General features: G+C 41.2%; 1 protein-coding gene across 3 annotated transcripts in view; it reads left to right on the top strand.

The window, feature by feature from the left end:
* ncam2a (neural cell adhesion molecule 2a) overlaps positions 1-23,821 on the top strand; it is a 299,628-nt gene that overhangs the window by 189,169 nt on the left and 86,638 nt on the right. For all 3 annotated transcript variants that reach the window (XM_086148311.1, XM_086148310.1, XM_086148312.1), the window contains exons 3-5: positions 12,486-12,692; positions 19,149-19,292; positions 22,076-22,213. In XM_086148311.1, the coding sequence (XP_086004437.1) occupies positions 12,486-12,692; positions 19,149-19,292; positions 22,076-22,213 (489 nt within the window). The remainder of the gene's footprint in view (positions 1-12,485; positions 12,693-19,148; positions 19,293-22,075; positions 22,214-23,821) is intronic.

Genomic DNA, 23,821 nt, shown 5'->3' with positions numbered 1-23,821 from the left:
TGATTTCCATTTCTTTGTGTATCTCCCTCATCATCTTCAGGAAGTTGCTTTTATATTCCAACAAATGTATGGACTAGTATTTTCAGTGATAAGTCAGCAATATGGGAAAAAAGTGTGACATATGCATTAAGCTAGAAACATATGTATGGTGGATGATGGTTCTGACTGAACCTTGCAAGAATAGAAGCAACCAATGCACCAAATTCCTAAAATGGTACATTTATGATCTCTGCACAAAAATGCTTCTTTATCTGCAATGGTTGACAGTCCCATCTTCTAACAAGAGGGTTCCTGGTTCATATAGTGTTCACTAGCTGGGCCCCTTTTGGTGTAGAGAATAGCATTCCCTTCCTGGCATGAGCATTTTCTGGGTTCTCTGGCTTCCACCCATAATCCACAAACAAGGAGTAGGTCAATGGAAGTCTCGAAATGATACATAGGTGTGAATTAGAAAGTCATTGGGTGTATGTCTCAATATCTGACTCTGCAAACACCTCTTGCACAATATAAGCCTGGATTGGCTCTAGAAGCCAGGAGAAGTGAAGGAGAAGAGGTTTACAGAATTAATTTGTGTGCTGAAGCAATGGGTATAAACAGTGCCAGTGACTATACCCCATGATGATAAAAACCCAAAACAACAAATGGACCTATCTTTTAATGTTCACATCAAAGTTGATTTTGCCCAGGATGTTGTCTGTAAATTTGGTTTACAGACAATTTAGGTTGTAGTTATTTCTAGTGGTTTGATAAATGTAATTCATAATGCTATTTTTTACAACCTCACTGATATCATTATCCTATTCGGAGTCAGAATATTTTATATTATGAGTGAAAATATGTTGGATATACTATGTCACACGTGTTCCTTTCAGCTGCTCCCTTCAGAGGTTGCCAGCAAATCATTTGCCTCCATCTAACCCTGTTCTATCCATCCTCTTCTCTCAGAAGCAATTTCATATCCCCTTTCACTATATCCATAAATCTCCTCTTTGGTCTTCCTCAAGGCCTCCTGCCAGGCAGTTCCAAATTCAGCATCTTTCTACCCAGATATTTGCTAAGTCTTCTCTCTGTACATGTCCAGCCCATCTCAGTCTGGTTGTTCTAACTTTATCTGTAAAATATCTAATCTCCTTATCCTGTCCATCCTAGCACTCGCAAAGAGAAATTTAACATTTTTATCTCTGCTGCCTCCTGTCCTTTCCTTAATGCCACTGTCTCTAAACCATACATCATCAATGGTCTCACCGGTCTTGTCCCCTCCTTCCTTTGATTTGGGCTTTTATAGCACATTACGCCTGATACTTTTCTCTATCCATTTCGACCTTCTTGCTTAGCCTCTTTTCCACACTCTCCTTTGCTCTGGACTGCTCATCTGAATTACTTAAAATCTTCAACCTTCTTTTTCCCAACTCCTTGGAGGCTCAACATTCAACTCGGGCCCTTTTGATTCCCATACGTATCCTCTTGCTAAAGCTAACTTTCATCCCTCTATATTCCAAAGCAGATCTGTATCTTCACCTATTTAGATCCCTCTCCAATCTCATCCTTCAGCTTGTCATCAATAGCGCACCTCAACACTGTGTTACCTGTCATAAATGTCCTGCACCACTCCGAGACACTTCTCTGCCACTCCAGATATTCCCATGCAGTATCATAGGTCCTCCCTCGGGAGTTTGTCATATGCGTTTTTCTAGATTGCTAATGGCCCGACGCAGCTCCCTCTGACCTTCTCTGTACTTCTCTAGCAACATTCTCAAAGCAAATATTGCACCTTCTATTTTTTCTTTTCCTTTCTGCTTTTCCCTTCAGGGGTCGCCAGTGAATCAACACTCAATATCCTCCCCTCTCACACCAACTAACTTCATGTCCACTCTCACTACGTCCGTAAATCTTCTCTTTGGTCTTCCTCTAGACCTCCTGCCTGGCAGCTCTAATTCCAGCATCTGTCTTCCAGCATCTGGCTTTTCTGACCTTCTCTCCAACACATCTAACATCTGCTGTCCCTCTTATGGGTTCTTTCCTGATCCTATCCATACTGGTTACTACCAAAGAGAACCTCAACATCTTTATCTCTGCGAGCTCCAGCGCTGCCTCCTGTCTTTTCGTCAATGTCACTGTTTATAAACCATACAGCATCGCTGATCTCACCACTGTTTTGTACGCCTTCCGTTCATTCTGGCTGATAGTCTTCTATCACATAGTAACCCTGACACTTTTCTCCACCCATTCCAATCTGCTTAAACCCGTTTATCTGCATGTCCTCATTTCACCACCAAGTACCCTCCTTCTCTTCACCCTCATCACATTAGTTGCAGTTATCCAGTCATCTGGAAGCTCCTTCTGACCACCCCAAGCCCACCTTAACTCTTCCCTGAAAACGACACACTAATCTTCCCATTTCAGCGTCCACCACAATATAATAACCATTCTCTCAAAATTTTGGGGATATTCTTCATCTAACTCCCCCTAGAAAGTCTCTGACTTTTTTTAATGCATATGATCTGTGTGGGGCATCACCAAAAATCACATTGAACATCATACCCTCAATTTTTAGCTTCAGAATCATCACTCTATTGGACCATTTTTAATTCAACAGATTCCCAACAAATTCTTTCCTCAAGATTATTTCTTCTCCATTATTTTTTCTAATCGTTACCTTGTTGGGATGATTTAATCCAGCTCCAGGCTTCAAGCCTTGCTACCTTACCACATCCTCTCCTGAACACAAAATACACACCTTTTCCTTTTTGCCCCCCTCTCAGCCAAACACACCTTCCTCTTCACTTTTTTGACCCACAGTAGCCTAATTACCACCCCCACTCAATAAGTTATCAACACCCCTGGCAGTCATTGTCAAGACCGATTTGGTCTGAATGTCATAGGTTGGATTTGAATGTTTTATCTGGCATAATTTTGACGTCAGATGGCTTTCATAGAAGCAATGTTTTAACCTTTCTTGTAAAGGTCACAAAATCCCTGTGGGCTTTGAGTTCTGTGCAGAGTGCATTCTGCTGCTTTACGGCTTTGTATGGGAGAATTGTTTTTTGTAAATGTGGTTTCATGGCTGGGGATACTGCACTGACTTCTCATGGTGAATCTTTAGGCTCTGGTTGTTATTTCGGATGTCTGAACAAAGCCTATACATCTGTACATCTTCTCAATCTCCTTTTTGAGGCCCTGGTATTTCAACAGTTTCTCATGCGCTTTCTTCCTTATATTTCTGTTACTTGGAGTTGCCACATCCACCGCTGTAGCTGTGTTCCACCGCTAGTCTACCACCACAATATCTGGTTAGTTTGCTGCCACCAGTTTTTTCATCTGGAACTGAAAGTCCCACAGGAGTTGGCTCAGTTGTCTGGATCATCTTGATCCTGGGATATACCAGCCCATACTCGAGCACATGTTTATAATTTTTTTAACCCGACCCTGCAGCGACCCTGTGTGACAAATGCTGGGGAAATTATTTTTATATATATATATACGCATAGATACACATATATATGTACAGTATACTATACAATATAATGGAACCATGGCCCGTGAATGCCCCTAATCATGAACAAAACCGGCCCAGGAAAAAAGTTTTCAAACAAATTTCGAGCCGCAATCGAACCCTCGGTGCACAAACAGATGAACAAACGTGCGAGCTTTCCATGTAGCGGTAGTTGTGAGTAGTACTCAGTGTAGTTTACATTTGTTGCGTTCGCCTCTCAATGCCCTTTTTTGTGCTTTTTGCATAAACTTAATAGGGCTCCCAAAAAAGTGACAGCGGCATTGTGGCACATATTTCTAGTCATTTTATTTTTTTTTATAATTTTATTTACCATCCTCCCATTTTTTAACGCTGTCTATAATCTACAGGCTGCATAATCCATGTGAATGCACCATTAGTCTTTCTCTGTCCTTTTTCATATTTTCACCATGTATTACCTTATTGGCTGCCACATATCTCATTACTTTATGATGACTGCGTGGTTCATTACCTGTTCTGGAAGGACTGAAATGTGAACCTTTGCAACCCCATGATAACTGAGCCTACATCTGCTCCTGAAAATTATGTGATTAGATAGACATCCTCACCAACTGAATGGCCATTTATGTAGAATTGTCTAAAATAGTTGCCAGTGATTCGACTGATATATGTGGCATAACTGGTAAATTGATCACATTTTCTTCATAATCTTCCTCACCGTGATTAGCTGGGACAATCAGACCTTAGATTTATTGGTATTAGCGTTTTATTCTGAACAGGTCACCTGGATGTGCTAAGATAATAAGAATTACTATCTTATTTTGTTCATTTGAGGGTTAAAACTTCACTTTGACACAAAAGTCATATAAAGTTAGATATGCCACTATGAAAGGATGAGCATTAGCTCAATTGGGATTCATTGAAACACATGGAAATAATCCAAATTGTAAAAAAAACAAAACAATTTTTTGATTTTGAAAAGTTTCCTATTTTTCTTTGTTTAAATGTTGGGTGTCTGTTTGGCTATACTTTTGGAGGTACAGCCTGATTTATATACCCTATTGATGACTGTTGAGCTGTTTAACCTTGTTTTTTTCTCATGATGACAAGGAGCAGTGACTCAAGGTGACCTTGATATTTCTCATCAGATGAGCTTGCCCACAGGCAAAGCATCAAAGTCAACAGAAAAAAATATGTCCTGCTCCTTTCTTTGCAATGTTCTCGTTTCTCCCTCCATTCTTTCCCCTGGAGACTTAAATCTGTGGCAACGATGACAGCGGCTTTAGGGATTTGTGAGTGTGTCTGCGTATGCTGGGCTAATTTTGGCACAGAACACCATAAATAGTTAATAATTTTAGGTTTAAATGCTTCAGTATTTCATCCATTTTATTTTTTTCTCCACCCCTGTTTAAGAGGATCATAAATTTTATTTAAAACGCCTTCAGACCCAGAGCTTTGTTGCTTGTACTGGTGTTATTTAATGTTTATTTCCCATGAGCATGATTGTTTATTTCAAAATTAATGTGAAAAAGAGCAGAGCTCCTGTTTAAATGACAAGTTGCCGAGGATGACTATCAATCAGCATACTGCTGCAATGATACATTGTTATCACCCTAAAGTTCTCATCCCACTACTCTGCCTTAGGGGAGTCAGTTATTGTGTGTTCTCTCTTCCTATGAATCAATAATAATGCCAGAGCTTATGCAGATTTTAAGACATGTCTGAAAGAAATTTCTAACAGCTACAGTTTTAGAGACACAGTGGGAAGCAAGAATGAGCATGAAAAACATGGCAGCATGTAAAACGACACACTCCTGTCTTCTCAAATCATCTGTGAAGCAAATGGCCTGTCACCATGCGAGCTGTGTCAGCTTTAGTATGCTTGACTGTCTATGCTGTCAACAGGGTGTAAAATGTTGAGAGGTGATAACGTTGTATTGCTAACAAGTGTAGAGATGCTAGTAGCAATGCTCACTTGGAAAGGCACATGTAACAAACCTAAATGCCTTTTTTTTCTGATTTTTCATTAGAATCTTTGGTTTCAAACTAATGAACAACAAAAAACAATATCGATGGGTGTCTGAAACTCCATCCATCCATCTTCCCCTGCTTATCCGGAGCGGGTCACAGGGGCAGCAGCCAAGCAGTGAGGCCCAGACCTCCCTCTTCCCCGCCACATGGTCCAGCTCCTCTGGGGGGACCCTAAGGCATTCCCAGGCGAGCCTGGAGACAGTCTCTCCAGCGTGTCCTGGGTATTCTTGTTGTCTCCTCCTAGATGTACATGCCTGGAAGACCCCCTTTGGGAGGCATCCTTACCAGATACCAAAGCCACCTCATCTGACTCCTCTTTATGCGGAGGAGCAGCGGCTCTGCTCCGAGCTCCTCCCGGATGACCGAACTTCTCGCCCTATCTCTAAGGGAGAGTCCAGCCACCCTGTGGAGGAAACTCATTTTGGCCGCTTGTATCCACGCTCTTTCGGTCACTATCCACAGCTCATGACCATAGGTGAGGGTGGGAACGTCGGTTGACTGGTAAATTGAGAGCTTCACCTTTTGGATCAGCTTCCTCTTCACCACAACAGATCAGTATAGAGCCCGCATCGCTGCAGATGCCACACCGATCCGCCTGTCAATTTCCCGCTCCATCATTCCCTCACTCGTGAACAAGACCTTGAGCTACTTGAACTCCTCCACTTGGGGCAGGACCTCTTCTCCGACTTGGAGTGGGCATTTCACCCATTCCGGGTGAGCACCATGGTTTCGGATACGGAGGTGCTGATCCTCATCCTGGCCGCTTTGCACTCGGCTGCGAACTGTTCCAGTGAAAGCTGGATGCAAAAAACAGAAACTCGATCATGTGGCCACCAAACCGGATCCCCTCAACACCCTGGCTGTGTCTAGAAATTCTGTCCATATAAGTCATCAACAGAATCGGTGACAAAAGGGCACCCTTGGCAGAGTCCAACTCTCACCGAAAACGGGTTCGACTTACAACAGGTAATGCAAATGAAGCTCCGTTACCAATCATGAAGGGACCCAACAGCCCATATGAGGGGGTTTGTTACCCCGCACTCCTATAGCACCCCCACAGGATTGCCCGCCGAATATGAACGAATGCCTTCTCCAGATCCACAAAACACATGTAGACAGGTTGGCCAAACTCCCATGACCCCTGATGCTGGTCCACTGTTCCATGACCCGGACGTAAACCACACTGCTCCTCCCGGATCCAAGGTTCAACAACCTGGCGGACCCTCCTGTCCAGCACCGCTGAATAGACCTTACCAGGGAAGCTGAGTGTGATCCACCTGTAGATGGAGCATCCAGAGCCTCAAAACTGCATGCCTCTTGGCTTACCTGTACCTGTCAGCTGCCTATGGAGCCCCACAGGCCAGAAAGGCCTGTCTGAAACTCTGAGCATAATTCCTTTTAGCATTCAAGGTGATATGCTTTCTTACGATGCAAATAATCTTGAGTCAGGAAAAAAAAAAGGAATTTGTTATAAAGACGCCGGCATGTTTCCCATGAAATGTTGCAATTCACCAAGCCATCTTTTCTAGTTTTGTACAGGAACTTCTTCTTTTTCTTCTTCTTCACCTTTCGGCTTTTCCCGTTAGGGGTCGCCACAGCGAGTCAACTTTCTCCATCTAACCCTATTCTCTGTATCTTCCTCTCTCACACCAACTACCTTCATATTCTCTCTCACTACGTCCATAAATCTTCTCTTTGGTCTTCCTCGAGACCTCTTACCTGGCAGCTCCAATTCCAGCATCCGTCTACCAATATATTCACTATCTCTTCTCTGTACATGACCGAACCATCTCAGTCTGGCTTCTCTGACCTTCTCTCCAAAACATCGAACATGTGCCGTCCCTCTGATAGACTCATTCCTGATCCTCTCCAACCTGGTCACTCCCAAAGAGAACCTCAACATCTTCATCTCTGCAACCTCTAGTTCTGCCTGCTGTCTTTTGGGCATTGTAACAGTTTCTAGTCCATACATCATCGCTGGTTTCACCACTGTCTTGTACACCTTTCCTTTTATTCTGGCTGAAAGTCCTCTCTCACATAATATCCCTGACACTTTTCTCCACCCATTCCAACCTTCTTGGACCCGTCTCTTCACCTCTTTTCCGCACTCTCCGTTGCTCTGGACTGTTGACCCTAAGTACCTGAAATCCTCCAGCTTCTTGATCTCCACTCCCTGGAACCTCACCGCTCCACCCGAGTTCCTCTCGTTCACACACATATATTCTGTCTTGCTGCGACTAACTTTCATTCCTCTCCTTTCCAGAGCATACCTCCACCTCTCTAGATTTCCCTCTACCTGTTTTCTGCTCTCACTACAGATCACAATGTCATCCGCAAACATCATGGTCCATGGGGATTCCTGTCTAACCTCATCTGTCAGCCTATCCATCACCATTGCGAACAAGAAGGGGCTCAGAGCTGATCCCTGATGGAGTCCCACCTCCACCTTGAACTTCTTGGTTACCCCTACAGCACACCGTACCAGTGTCTCACAGCTAGCATACATGTCCTGCACCAGTCTAACATACTTCTCTGCCACTCCAGACTTCCTCATACAATACCAGAGCTCCTCTCTTGGCACCCTGTCATATGCTTTTTCTAGGTCTACAAAAACGCAATGCAACTCCCTCTGGCCTTCTCTGTACTTTTCTATTAGCATTCTCAACGCAAATACTGCATCTGTAGTACTCTTCCTAGGCATGAAGCCATACTGCTGTTCACAAATGCTGACTTTTGCTCTCAGTCTAGTTTCCACTACTCTTTCCCATAACTTCATTGCATGGCTCATCAACTTTATCCCGCTGTAGTTACCACAGTTCTGCACATCCCCTTTATTCTTAAAAATAGGCACCATCACACTTTGTCTCCATTCTTCAGGCATCTTCTCACTCTCTAAGATCCTGTTGAATAATCTAGTCAGAAAATCTACCGCTGCCTCTCCTAGACACTTCCACACCTCCACAGGTATATCATCAGGACCAACTGCTTTTCCACTCTTCATCCTCTTCAATGCCTTCCTCACTTCACTTTTACTAATTTTTGCTACTTTGTGGTCTACGATAACCACCTCTTCTACCCTTGCCTCTCTTTCATTTTCCACATTCATCAGCTCTTCAAAGTACTCTTTCCATCTTCCCATCACTCTTCTAGCATCTGTCAATACATTTCCCTCTCTGTCCTCTATCACCCGGACCTGTTGTACATCCTTTCCATCTTTATCTCTCTGTTTCGCCAACCTGTATATATCATTCTCACCCTCCTTACTATCCAACCGAGCATACAGGTCATCATAACCCCTTTGTTTTGCCTTTGCTACCTCTATCTTTACCTTTCGCCGCACCTCCCTGAACTCCTGTCTGTTCTCTTCAGTCCTCTCAGTATCCCACTTCTTCTTCGCTAACCGCTTTCTCTGTATACACTCCTGCACTTCCTCATTCCACCACCAAGTCTCCTTATCTACTTTCCTTCCAGATGACACACCAAGTACTCTTCTACCTGTCTCCCTGATAACACTAGCTGTTGTTGTCCAATCATCTGGAAGCTCACCCTGACCACCCAGACCCTTTCTCAACTCCTCCCTGAAAACTATGCAACACTCCTCCCTTTTCAGCTTCCACCATTTTGTCCTTTACGCTGCCTTTGTCCTCTTCATCTTCCTTGTCACCAGAGTCATCCTACAGACCACCATCCTATGCTGTCTGGCTACACTCTCACCTACAACTACTTTGCAGTCACTGATCTCTTCCAGTTTACCTCGTCTATACAAGATGTAGTCTACCTGCGTGCTCCTACCTCCGCTCTTATAAGTTACCCTATGTTCCTGTTTTTTCTGGAAAAAGGTGTTCACTACAGCCATTTCCATCCTTTTTGCAAAATCTACCACCATCTGTCCCTCTGCATTCCTATCCTGGATACCAAATCTGCCCATCACTTCTTCATCCCCTCTATTGCCTTCACCAACATGTCCATTGAAGTCTGCACCAATGACCACTCTCTCATTTCTGGGAATATTCTGCATCACTTCATCTAACTCATTCCAGAACTTCTCCTTCTCTTCAGATTCACATCCCACCTGTGGGGCATAGCCGCTAACAACATTGAGCATCACACCTTCAAATTCCAGTTTCAGACTCATAAGTCTATCTGACATTCTTTTCACCTCTAGGACATTCCTAACAAACTCCTCCTTCAAGATAACTCCCATTTCTCTTCTTGTCAGTACCATAACTGTACAACTTAAAGCCTGCTCCTAAGGTTCTAGCCTTACTACCTTTCCACCTGGTCTCCTGAACACACAGTATATCCACCTTCCTTCTCTGCATCATGTCGACCAACTCTACCTTTTCCTGTCATAGTCCCAATATTCAAAGTCCATACTCTCAGTCCCAGACTCTTTCCTTTCCTCCTCTCTCTCTGCTTCCGAACACGCACTCCTCCTCTTCTTCTTGTTCTTGTTCTTCAACCTAACCTATTAGGTTAGGTCTTGTCCTTCGACCTAACCTAACCCATAACCTATTCTGCAGAGTAATTGTAGAATAACAGCCTGGCTTTGCAACATAATTCTGGTAAAGTAAGCATTTAAATCATTTGTAATCATTATTATCTTGTTTTGTTTTTTTTTTTTTTTACATATGTGTCACACACTTATATCACCTCAGTTTATGACTATTTTTTTTTTGTATCCCTTCATTAAATCCAGTGATCTGTCTCCAAGGGACTGAAAAAGCCCTTGGTCATGCCCTCTCTTTTTAAGGCTTCGACTGATTGATTGACCAAGTCTGTTGTAGCAGCTTTCCATGTTGACACTTTTATATGCAGAGTACAGACACAAAGGGCAACCGTTCATTTTAGATAGTTACAGTATTTAAAGGTGGGTTCATGTTTGCTGTCAGGTTTTAATCAGGCCTTCTAGTTGCCTCTGTATCTCTATCCCTATTCTTGCAAATGAGAATGGAATATACATTCTACATAAGTCCCTATTCCTGCACAGACTTATTAGCTATGCAAATCCAAGATTATGCATAATCACATAATTTCATGCTGTCTGTTCCCCTGACAAGTTCTACCTAAAAACGATGGAAGGTCTTCAGTTGCTTAGTAGACCAAAGCAATCGCTATAGTGCTTATGTATGTAACATTTACATAAAAATGTTATTTACACAAAAAATTTTGAGCACCCAAAGTCAAGATTAGGGATAATAGCTTCATCAGTAGTAGTCTGAAAAAGGTTTATAAATAATTATCATGGAAAAGATGAAATAGTTGTGTTTCTGTTTTAGATTGTAGTAATGAACAAATATCGTCAGCCGTTTGTTTTCTTATTTACGGAAATATGAAGGTAAATTTAGCAATAAACTGACCACTTCATTGTATTGATGGTTGTCCAATACAAATGATACTTTTTTAAATCAGCAGAAACAGAAATTAAATAAAGCAACCCCATTCAAGACAGGAACGTAGCAATAAACAACTGGGTATTCATCTGCGTTTTTAAAAAAAACATCAACTAAACAGAACTTGCCTGCTTGATGTCAAAAGGCAGAAGATTCTATAGAGAAGTGCAAGAAAAGAAAAGGCTGTCTTGCCAATTGTCTTCTTTTTCTAACTTTGGGGACAACTAAAAGACTAGAACCCAGGAGCTGCACTGTTTCCAAGCACATGCAACATTACCACATCAGATAATTATGATGATGCAATGTCATTCACTATTGTATAAATTAGGAGCAATACCTTAAAGTCTGCCTTCACCCATTCAGGACACCAGTTAAGCAAGACCAGCAATGGATTAATAAGTTGAAGTGTTCTGCCTCTGGTCAGGGCACATGCTGCTGCATTCTGATCAATCTGCAGACTTTGGACTCTTTAAGACATCCAGGATAAAATGGTATTACAATTATCCAATCAAAATGTCACAAATGCATGCAATTAAGATCCGTGCATTTAATATGAAGGTCAAATGGAAAAGTCCTGTCAAAATCAAACAAAGGTTCTTAGCCCCGTCTCTGCAAAGACTAACAGAGCAAAGGGCCAAGAATAAAAAAACCTTTGGAACCCCACACATCACACCACATGACTTAGAGCATGTTATATTAAACAGAACCCTGTGCGATCTCTCAGGTAGGAATCAAAGTAATGGAGTACCTGAGCCTAGATGCCAAAAAGGATGTCCATTCTGTCCAATAATATATGATGATCCAGAGTATCAAATCTAACTCTCAGGTCTAACATTAATATAAGTGGAGATGACTAAGTTACAGTTACAAATTATTACCACCTTTGTATTGGTTATTTCAGTAGTCTGAAAGCATACTGGAGTGACAAAAAATGTTTTCTGTTGATAAATAATATTTAGTTTTTTTTCTTTTTTTTTTTTTATTCAGGTACATCCAAAAATAAAGATGGTAATAAACAAACCTATTGATTGTGGTTGATTGTAGTTGTCAGTTTACTCTCCAGGGCATCTCTGTGCTGCCCAATGCAAATGTCATGTATAGGAGAATGTTAGATTAAGCTATAATTGATTTATGAAACATGTAAAACAGGGTAAATGTAAAACATGTAGCTTGTCTGACGAGCCTACTATCTCACAAAGCTAACTAAATGCTATTAACTTGCTGTTTGGATGGTGATCTTTTTTGAAGATGCTCCAGATGAAGCAAGTGAATGTGCTCATGGGAAATTGTGTAATTTAGGATATAATCTGGAGAGAGCTACATTGCTCGTTCATTTTATTGAACCACTTAAAAAAATGATGTAGAGAGCCAACATGTGGCAGCTTGTTGGATGAGAAGGAAATAAATTGGTATTTCAATGCAGTACTGATATCTGTTTCTGTACAGATCCTAGTTGAGTGGGTGTGTGAGTAAAACACTCTTTCCATGGCAATGAGAGGAGAAAAATACAGTGCAATTTGACCCTGACTAAGAATAAGGTAAAATTTGTGATTGTAATCATTTGTCTCTTTTTCTCTGACTGTTCCTAGCCATTGGTGAACCAGTGCGACTGGAGTGGTACAACCCCCAAGGTGAGCGGATTTTGGGCTCCAAGCGGATGGCTCTTCACACAGAGACTTCAAGATCTAGGCTAATCATTTATAATGCTATCATTGAGGACGCCGGTATCTACCGCTGCCAGGCCACTGATGCAAGTGGCCACACTGAGGAGGCCTCAGTTGTTCTGGAGATCTACCGTAAGCTTGACAGATAACATCCATACATATTTTTCTATTCACCTGTAAAAGCTGTTTGCCTCCCAAGGAGGAAATTATGAAAGATAAGCCTTGTTATAAAAAAAGTGTTTGATCAGAAGACCATCTTTTTCATACACCTAGCATCATGACAGACCCATGCTGCTCCGTACCATTTAGTAGAACTCAGTAATCTCTCATAATCATACTATGAAACAATTATTCAGTTTATTTGACAGGATCTACACCCTTAATATGAATTTAAACTATTTAAAACGCTGTACAAAGATGAAACAGTATCAATCCAATGTCTTTGAAAATCATTGTTACAAAAGTAGATAACTTCATGGCATGAAAACCCTGGATTGACTAGTTAAAGTTTGAAAGCTATTCATTTTGATTCAATTAAGTCATCATTCAGTCCAACTCATTCTAAAGGGGCCTTGGGAGTGTACTGACTCAGTTCAAGTACACTGGCAAAGCATTGCGTTTTGCATACAATTACTTGAAGACTCGATGGAAAGATGAGAGTAGCTTTCAAATAAATTACTTAAAAAAATTACTCAGGAGTTAGGGCGTCATAAGGGGTTTATTGACAAGTAGGATGAATGAAGAGCTTTTCTGGGTTGTGTCCTGGGGAAAAGTCACAAGGGTCTCAGGAACTGGTGGGGAAGCGCAAGGCTAATGAACTAGCAAGAACAACCAACAATCTGGCACTGAGGGGTTGGTGGCAGGCTCCTCCTATCCTCCACTTGACGAGGCCTGATCAGTCACAGGTGTGCCAGCTGGAATCATTCACCTGGTACACCTCAGGCTCAGTGGTGACAGGGGCTGCACCCAGAGCCCAAGCCCCGGATACCAACATCACCCCCCTGCCCCCCAGAGGGACAAAATGTAAGAGAAGAGCAGTAATCCGATAAGAGGGACGGAGCCAAGATGAAGGAGCAAGACACCCAAGAGCGGTCCACTAGGCCATAGCCCTCCCAATCCACCAGGTCTTACCACTGCCGGCCCTGCCGATTTGGAATCGACAATCCGGACGGCGCATGCGGGGACACATGGAAGGTAGGGTGAACGCGGAGGTGAATCGGCCAATGAGTCCAGGCGCCAACTTCCAGGAGATGGATATCAAGGAAATGTCACTAAACCTTTTGTCCAGGCAAAAAGACAGGAGCCAGCCTCTGGTTAGCAAAGCTGTGTTTTTGCTCAGAGGCGCGGCAACGGCCCAATGCGCCTGCAGCAACGTTGTGATGTTGGACCGAAGTGGCAGCAATCTTGCGCTCATCCACAGGGAAGAGTGGTGGTTGGTAACCCAGGGAGGCCTCAAATAGGACAGACCAGTGGAGGCAGAGATGTGCAAATTGTGAGCATATTCAACCCAGCTGAGAAAATGTCTCCATTTGGAGGGGTTGGCGGATGTGAGGCATCTGAGGGTGGCGAAATTTTTGATCCATCTGCGCCTTCAGACCATTGGACTTGGGGTGATAACTCAAGGTGAGGGCGACCCTGTCATCGAGTGCAAGGCAAAACTGCCTCCACACCTGGGAGATGAACTGAGGTCCACAGTCAAATAAAATTTCTTGAGGGATGCCGTGGAGGCAGAAAACGTGCTTGACTAGCAGTTGAACTGTCTGAAGGGAGCTTTGAGGGGGAACAAGGTGACACGCCTTGGAGAATCAGTCCACAATGGTGGTCATCCCCTTAGAGGGGGTGAGGCCAGTGACGAAGTCAATATTTGACCAGGGTCTCTTTTGGGTAGTCAGAGGTTAAAGGAGCCCTGTGGCTCGTCGGACTTGTTGCATGCTCAGATCAGACACGCCAGATCGTGGTCCTTGACGTCGGCGGTTTATTAGGGCAACGGTTTGGATGATACCTGGATCGGCAGAAAACCTGAAAGAGTGGGCCCAGTGGATGAGATAAGAATGGAACAAGGTTGGGACGTATGTCTTGCAGTTTTGACCAGTGCCAAGTTCCATCTGGAGTGTCTGGTTGAAGTTATGAACTATTAGAAGAGCCTGACAGACCAAAAATGATTAAAAAAAGTTTTAACATGGCTTGACAATTCACTGTTCTGCATCTTTCTTGATCAAGACACAATCCTCTGTCAGAGGTTCGGGCATGGTACCAATAATGCTTTGGCATTATGATTCATATTCAAAATAAATGCATAAGAACAAAACGATTCCCAAGATATAAATTACCCAAACAAGTCAAATACTCACGTGCTCAGATGATTAAAAGGACATCAGAGGTTAAATTGGAGAAAAAACTGATATCCAGATAGTTCAGAAGGCTCACAAATCATTAGTGCACAGACATATTCAAAACCATCTCTTGCTGAGTGGTGCCTTTTTCATCCTCTCACAGTGAATCATTCAAGGTGACATCACCACCTCAATCACTCCACCACTAAGCCTTATCCTCATGCACCACATAACTTGCCAAATCTACCAAATCACCAAAAACCATTGTTTCCACGAAAACCAGGTGTCATTCACTGTGGCTTTGGTATCATTTGCATGTGGCAGCATTCAGATGAAAACCTGCTTTGAGTTTCAGCCACCATCATGCCAGCAAACAGCCACCAAAGTTGAGGGATCTTCAGGCAGTGCAAAAGGCTGTGTTTTACAGCATGTAATACTTAAAATTCATTGCTTGCGGAAGGGAAAGTGTTGACATCCTCTCAGTTGTTTCTGACTTCTCCATAACAACTCCTGTAATTATGCCACTACAAACAGCTATTTTGAATCAAAACAGATGCCTGGGCTTGTAACCCTGAAACAAAATATCCTTTGGCATGTATGTGGGACGGATTTGGACATGAATCAAAACCCAAAGTGTTGCAAAGTGTTTTTGGTCACTTACAATGGTTTGAAAGGTATCAGGAACCCCATTGGCTAGATTTCACCTGTTATTCGTTGCCAAATGTGGTTTATGTTTATGCTGTTTATTATTCTTGAAATACAATCAGGGAAATGCATTGCAAATGTACAAAGTGTGCTTTCCCCAAGTTTAAGCCATAATTGCTACTTTGCTTCAAGAATGGCGGTGCTTTTGAATTTCACCTCTACTCTTTAGCCCATGGTTTGATGAAAGTTTCCTGCAGCTTAATTAGACCTTGTATTTTATTTATACATTGTTTTTAATCAGTTTTTCATCTTTGGACTCTTATCAAGAATAAAGAACACAATTTTTGAATATTCATATATACACTATATGGCCAAAAGTATCCTCTCACCTGCCTTGACTCGCATATAAACTTAGGTTGCATCCCATTCCTATTCAATTTGACATTGGTCCACACTTTGCAGCTATAAAAGCTTCAGTTCTTCTGGGAAGGCTGTACACAACGTTCAAGAGTGTGTTTAGAGTCCAGTGGCAGCGTACTTCACACTACTCTATCCAATGCTTTGCATCGCACTTGGTGATGTGTGGCTTGGATGCAGCTGCTCGGCCAAGGAAACACATTCTATGAATCTCTCTGCACAATGTTCTTGAGCTTATCTGAAGGCCACATAAACTTTGGAGGTCTGTACCAATTGACTGCAGAATGTTGGCAATCTCTTCGCACTATGTGCCTCAGCATCCACTGACGCCGCTCTGTCAGTTTACATGGCCTACCACTTCGCTGCTGAGTTGCTGTCATTCCTAAACATTTCCATGTTCTTATAATACACCTGATAGGTGACTGTGGAATATTTAGGAGCGAGGAAATTTCACGACTGGATTTGTTGCACAGGTGGCATACGATCACACTTCCACACTGGAATTCACTGTGCTCCTGAGAGCGACCCATTCTTTCACAAATGTCTGTAAAAACAGTCTGCCTGCCTAGGTGCTTGATTTATGTCCCTGTGGCAATGGAAGTGATTGGAACACCTGATTATTTGGATGGGTGAATGAATACTTTTGGCCATATAGTGTATGTGTATATATACCGTGTATATATATATAAAAGAAATGATGCAACGATTACAAACGAAAAGCATATTACTCTGCATACCAACATATTCAATTGCTTACTGTGTAAGCAAATCTTGTTAATTATGATGCCTATATTTCTTTACAAATGAAACATATAAAGAAATACTTAGCTGTTGTAGTGGAGTGTAATCTGTCAAAACTTGTTGATCCATATAACCCAAAAAGGAATTCAGTTGACGATTCCTTTCAATAAACAACTTCAGATTCTTGTGTGACAGAAAATTCATAAAGAAAGCCAATATCTTGGCCAAGCCTCCTTTCATTTCCTCTCAGTTTATTAATAAACAAACCAATAATGTTCTATGAAGCTTCTACTTTTGAAAAACTAACTAAAAGATAGGAGACCTTCTGCATCCCAATTCACAGAGGTTGCAGGAAATTGGTTCATCACTGTATCGGACCCTAATCCTTGCAGTGATGTGTAGGCAATGACTAAAGTGAAACTCCAAAAAACTCAGTGTATTCTCAATTTGCCCTTGTCAAGTGTACAATAGGCCATTACTAGGGGGATGTTTCCCCTACTGCTTCTTTTTTAAAGCACCATGACCGCAAAGAAGAGAGGATATACATGCAAACAAAAAGAACAATTGAAGCCAAAGGCCTTTGGACCTACAGATGAGACAAAGCAATTGAGAAAGCAAAATATTCTACAATGTAAGAACACCACATGGGATGAATTGATAGAGAACCAGCTGAATGAATGACAATAAGAGGCAGAGGCATCCTTGAAGTTAATCAAGACACTGAGATGCCAGACACGTTCTCAGGCAGAGGGTGCAGTCAGGGAGAGAAAGCTCGTTTTAGGAAGCAGGCTGGAATAAATCACACTGTAAAATGCTAATGTTGAAGGCTCACTAACGGAAGGGACTGATAGAGGAGCTGTCATTGATTTATTTACACCTTCACAATGCAGCACCAACACGATAGCAGTTGGTTGCAGTGCTCGCGGCTCCGACCACAGTGTGCATGAAAGCCAGCTATCTGTACATGAGTGGCTTTGGAAAAGGATTACATGCTGTTTGTGTAAAGTGCTGGTCCAAGAACAGTATCCTCATGAGAGCAATTTGTCAAAATACCAAGTGCCTTTTTTAAGCAGGAGGAAAAACTTTGAACCCTTTTTTTGAAGCAGACATTAATCTGCCTGTTCTGTAGTCCTTTTCTTTTTTTCACTTCTGATTGGCAGCAAGCAAAATAGAGATTCCTCTGTCTCCTGCCTCACAATAACCTTATCTGGTTACTGCAAAAACAGTCAAAATGATAGGAGGTTATGCATTGTTTTATTTTCTGCGCTTTTTTGTTCATCTTATTATTTTTCCAAATATCATGAGAACACTAAGCATTTTATGACTGACCGTGCTTTCTTTAAGATCTCCCATCAGTTCAAAGTATTCACTTACTCAGTAGCTTCAACAGCAATGATATTGGTTGCCCTAAACTTTTGTACAGACATGCACAAGCCCCACACGATGACACCAAGGATACTTTGACTTTTCATCGAGCAAACCAATGATGTTAAAAATTTGATGTCACACCCTGACAACTATTTGCTTTGACATTTGCCTCAGATATTCAAGATCTGTCTGACACATTTGAATGACTTTGCGAATGTAAACCCAGCTACCCAATTCATTTTTCCAAGAAAGGAAAGAGCCTCTACAATTATGTTTTCACCAATCATCCATCAATTCGTTCATTCATTCATTCAGTTTACTTCATATCAGTGATATGGTATTTTGCTCAAGGCTTCGTTGCACTTTGGTATTGGTTGGTTTATATAACATCATCACTTAACATATCATACAATAGTAACAGTGTGCGTTGAACTTAAAAAAAAAAAAAATGCTCCCAGTATCTTCTATTCCATGTCTCTGGTTTTCTGCTCAGCAGCTATGAAGTGTTTTGCTTTTGGTGCACATTGGCCTTAAACAGAGATATAAAAAAATCGAAGTCCTAATAGCCAGATGGTTGTTCTGTGCAGTATTTTGATTTTCTCACTAACTCAGCAGTGGCTTTTTAATGTTTGTACCATAAAGCACCACCTAGAAGATAATGAAAAAAATGCTTCTATTGTAGCAAAGCAAATGCTCAGTCCGGAATTTTTATGGCCATTGTATTGTTGATGTTGTATAAATGCGGCTTTCATCACATTCAGATCAGAGCTTTTTTTTTTTTTTTTTTTGCTAGATTTTTGTTTTTTATCTTTTATTTTTTTCCTTTCTCAGGCCTGCACATTTGAACCCAGCTAGCCAAATACCATTAAATCTCATATGATTTGAAAAAAAATTAACAATTTGAAAAGGCACACTAAATTACTATGACCCAGATAATAAACAAGCTTTCCAAAGTATTTCTGTAAAATCCTGTTTTGTACATTTGTTTTTCTTCAAATAACCTTTGATGACTTCTCCTTTCTAGATCGTATTCTGTGCCCTGAACACTCACTGAAAAAGGGTTTTCAATTGCTTGACCCTGCAGAGAGACTAACGTTCCAGGATGTCCAGTCGCCACAGGAGTTCCGTCACGGTGAGACAGCAGAGGTGGTATGTGATGTCATCAGCTCACCAGTGCCTGCGGTGGTGTGGTACCATCAGGACAAAGAGATTACAGAGGAGCATCACAGTGAGTTTAGAACTACTTTTTAAAATAACTGTCACTGTTTATTTGCATTGCTTTGTCATGTTTCTCTCTGTGATTTTCTGTTTCTTTCATAGAGGGCAATTAACAGACAGTGTTTTTTCACTTCAAACAGTTTCTCTACCATTATTGTCATGTACTATGAATGTTAAATCATCCTCCATATAGTTGAATATTTGAATGAATGAAAATTTCCTTTAATCTTCCACAGTTGTTAATTGTATTTATTTATTTGACTTTATTTTGTGCCAGCGAAATCAAAGTACACTAGTTAATATTACACAAAGCGTGCACAAGGCACAGGCCAGTGTCTTCCTGAGCCAGTCGCCAAGCCGGAATAAATGCAGAGGGTTGCGTCAAGAAGGGCATCTGGCATAAAACTTTTTCCCAAACCAATTATGCAAATTAAACCCAACAATCTCATACAAGATCGGTCGAGGGCCAGGTTAACAACAACCACCATTGGTGCTGATAACCTACAGGGTACCATTGGAAATTGGGTTTTTGTGGGTCAAAGAAGGAGAGGAGGAAGGTCTGTTCGGAAGCAGAGAGAGAAGAGGAAAGGCAAGAGTCTGGGACTAAGAGTAGGGACTTTGAGTATTGGGGCAATGGCAGGAAAAGGTAGAGTTGGTTGACATGATGCAGAGAAGGAAGGTGGATATATTGTGTGTCCATATGTCTGTGCAGGCAATCGAGACGATGAAGAAGTGATGGGCAGATTTGGTATCCAGGATAGGAATGCATAGGGACAGATGGTGGTAGACTTTGCAAAAAGCATGGAAATGGTTGTACTCAACACTATTTTTCCAGAAAAGACAGGAACATAGGGCAACTAATAAGCGCAGACATAGGACCACTCAGGTAGATTACATCTTTTATAGACGAGGTAACCTGACAGAGATCAGTGACTGCAGAGTAGTGGTAGGTGAAAGTGTAGCTAGACAGGATAATAGGATGGCGGTTTGTAGGATGACTCTGGTGAAAAGGAAGATCAAGAGGACAAAGGTAGAGTAGAGGACAAAGTGATGGAAGCTGAAAATAGAGGAGGATTGTATGGTTTTCAGGGTGAGCTAAGAAAGGTGGTCAGGAAGAGCTTCCAGATGACTGGACAACTTCAGCTAATGTGATCAGGGAGACAGGTTGGAAACTACTTAGTGTATCGTCTGGAAGGAAAGTAGATAAGGAGACTTGGTGGTATGATGAGGAAGTGCAGGAGCATATATAGAGAAAGCAGTCAGCAAAGAAGAAGTGGTAAATTTAGAGGACTGAAGAGAACAGACAGGAGTACAGGGAGATACAACGTAAGGTAAAGATAGAAGTAGCAAAGGCAAAACAAAGGGCGTACGATGACCTGTATGCTCAGTTGGACACTAAGGAGGGAGAGAATGATCTGAAAAGACGGGTTCAAGCAGGTCGGAATGGGTGGAGAAAGGAAAAGCCGAAAAGAAAAGAACGAGAAGAACATTAATACCTCACACTTTATTTTCGTTATTTACAAATGTAACACCTTTAGTAAGAACTTAGTTTTATTACAAACATATCAAGTACTTTGCGAAGTACCTCCTCAGTATCATCCTTTCAGAAATAATGCTGATTATTCCAGAAGATTATGTAGCTAATGATAATTCCAAGTATGCAGTGATCTGTGAAGGATTATATTTTTGAATGTAATTCTGCCAAATGCATTTGATTATTGGGTGGAAAAAATCTCATGAGTCCCAGCGTGCCAGATCCTCTCAATGAAAATATGTGCCCATGTGCCAAAATACTGTTCTCTAGGAATATTGTTTCTGTCTTTTGTGCAAATTCACAATAACCCAACAATATCAAATTCTATGTATAGAAACTTATTCGCCCTAAGGAAGGTGTAAGGCTCTAAAAGAAACCGTGTAAACAAGCAACTAAGAAAAGGGATTATAGAGTCACTGGATGGTGTCACTTAAATTGCTCCTTTCCGTCATAGGAAGTGGAGAATCAGTGCTTGACGTATTTAAAAATAAATCCATTTATACATAAATCGGAAAATTATCGTCAATTAATTTTCAATCCATTACATCTCAACCTGACATCAGTCATTTTTAAAGCCTGACACTTTCCAGTTTCTGACGTCAAAGTCTACAGTGTTAGTGTTAAATATTAGGAGGTTGATCCATTTAATTTGTTCTGCTAGAGCATGAGAACCTACTCACTTTCAGGTATTCTATTTTGTGATAAAAGATAGGTGCAATGTTAAGAATCAGTCAGTTTTCATTAATCCCCTCTCCTATTCCCTGATTTACAACACTCCACACAACATCACCATCCACCATCCCCACAAAATGCATGCCTTAACGCTGATTAGAAAGAGTGACCTCTTGAATCTGTCACATTATTTTTTTCTTTTTTTCTAAATTGTAATTCAACCGCAGTGCTGATGAAACATGGAGAAGAGGGCTTTTCTAATCATCTTGTTCTAATTATGACGCATGGTTATAAATATCTTCGCTTTAGAAAAATGAGATAGAAGCCTCATTGCTCCTGGCCAATCTCAGTAGCTACAATGAGCAAGAACGGTAGAGACTATCTTTTAACCGTAATAGCTGTAAGTGTTTATCCGCATGGACTTTAAAAGGTAAATGTGCTTAGTAATGAGAGTCTGGGTGTCTAACTATCACAGATACATGGCAATTTTCTCCTAACTGCTATTTTGTCATATTCTTTTCACACTCCCATTTTTTGTCTGCTTCTTACTTTTTTCCTTTGCCTTCCTTTTCATCTCTGTTGTGAAGGCAGGTTTCAGGTCCTGGAAAACAACAACCTTCAGATCCATCAGATCACCAAGGCCGACGAGGGCGTATATCGTTGTGAGGCCAGTGTGGAGGCACGCGGTGAAATTGACTTTGTCGATATTGCCGTTGTGGTAAATGGTGAGTTTAATTCCAATTATTTAAATGTATAAGACCGAGCCACAATTATCAGCCTAGGTCAAACTTTATCTCCTTAAATTTGATTGAGGGGGTTAAAGAAAAGAGTAAGAGAGAGAGAGAGAGAGAGAGAGAGAGAGAGAGAGAGAGAGAGAGAGAGAGAGAGAGAGAGAGGGGGAAATTTGAGCTTGTTTAGCACAAAAATTACCATATTAATGATTACCACCCAATTATCACCTATAGGTTTAAAAAAACACTTGATGATTTTTTCATCCTGTGAGATTAATTATGACCATGCAATAAGTAATTCACTGAGAATAAATCTAAATAAAGGGAAAAAAATTGAAGTGAAAAAGGCACAGGAGCTGCTATTTCATAAACACCTACAAATCGCAGTATATAAAATATTCATCTTAAGAGTTCAGTACTCTATAATGAAGAAGACTTGAAGTGGAAATAAAAGTGATACAATTATGGGAAACTTTTCACCAGAGCAAACTTCAGTTCTACCCAATGTTCACCTTTTATCTCTAGATATTGGAAGATACATTATTTCAAAGTTCTTAATGTCCTACCAAATACTTAAAACAACCCTGAAATTATGCATCGAAGCAGTAGTCTTGTGCACACACACATGGGCGCACAGTCAAACCATATAATTGACCACATGTAAATGCTACTTCTGTAAATGTACTTAAAATGAATGCTTAACAGGAAGTACCACTGTACTCGCACTGGAAAGTTTATTTCCACATCAAAAGAAACAAGGTCTTCAACACTGCCGTGTGTACACATGCGCAGTGCATAGGCACCAGCTTCTTTCAATTTATTCACCCCTTTTTTAATTTCTCTGTCTGCAGGATGAGTGAAGATTCCAATTAGAAGTAGCTTTGGGCTCCGTGGCCCAAAAATGAGTGGATGTCATTTGAATTTTGTGATTTGTCCTCATATACAGTGAGTCACCTGAGACTGCTAAACTGATTGAAATGTGATTTCAGTGAGGCCACTTGCATCTCGTAACGGTTGATCAACTGCAATATTGTCTCTGCCTATGTAATTCTCCACTACCTAATGTAATAGCAGAGCAGCTCTCTGCCCAAAAACTATGAATTGCATTCAATTTAGCACACCACTTACCTCACTTCTGTGGAAGATCCAATAAGCTTGCTCAATGAGGCAAAACCTATTATTACACTTGACATGACACTTGCCATGTGGTTCTACAGTGGAACAGGCTGCTTTGTCACTCGCCCTCAGAAAGAACAGTCTCAGAGAACCACACCTTCAAGGAGATGGTTTGTTTTCCTTAAAGACTCTAAAAAGACTTTCTTTACAGGCTCCTAAAGTCTGAGCAATCCAAGGCACTGAATAGTAAAAACAACAACGACCAAGCCCTCTAAAGTCTATTGTAAAAAATGTACTTTGTCCAGAGAAGTGCAACTACAGATGGAAATATCTGTCCTATGTCTTTAGATTTTTTTTACTATGTTCACTGAACTCAAATACATGTAAAATTCTATAGTTTTACTGAAAGATAAAGTTGGGTTACTTTTACATCAAGAAACAGCAAATCATTGTATTTGGGTACAAGTGAAATCCTGACAAATCTTA

Source organism: Fistularia commersonii, chromosome 6, assembly GCF_037954325.1.
Source record: "Fistularia commersonii isolate RoL2024-O1a breed Wild chromosome 6, RoL_Fcom_v1.0, whole genome shotgun sequence".
NCBI lineage: Eukaryota > Metazoa > Chordata > Actinopteri > Syngnathiformes > Fistulariidae > Fistularia > Fistularia commersonii.
The sequence above is the reverse complement of the archived record's forward strand: the minus strand, read 5'-3'. Positions and strand labels throughout refer to the sequence as shown.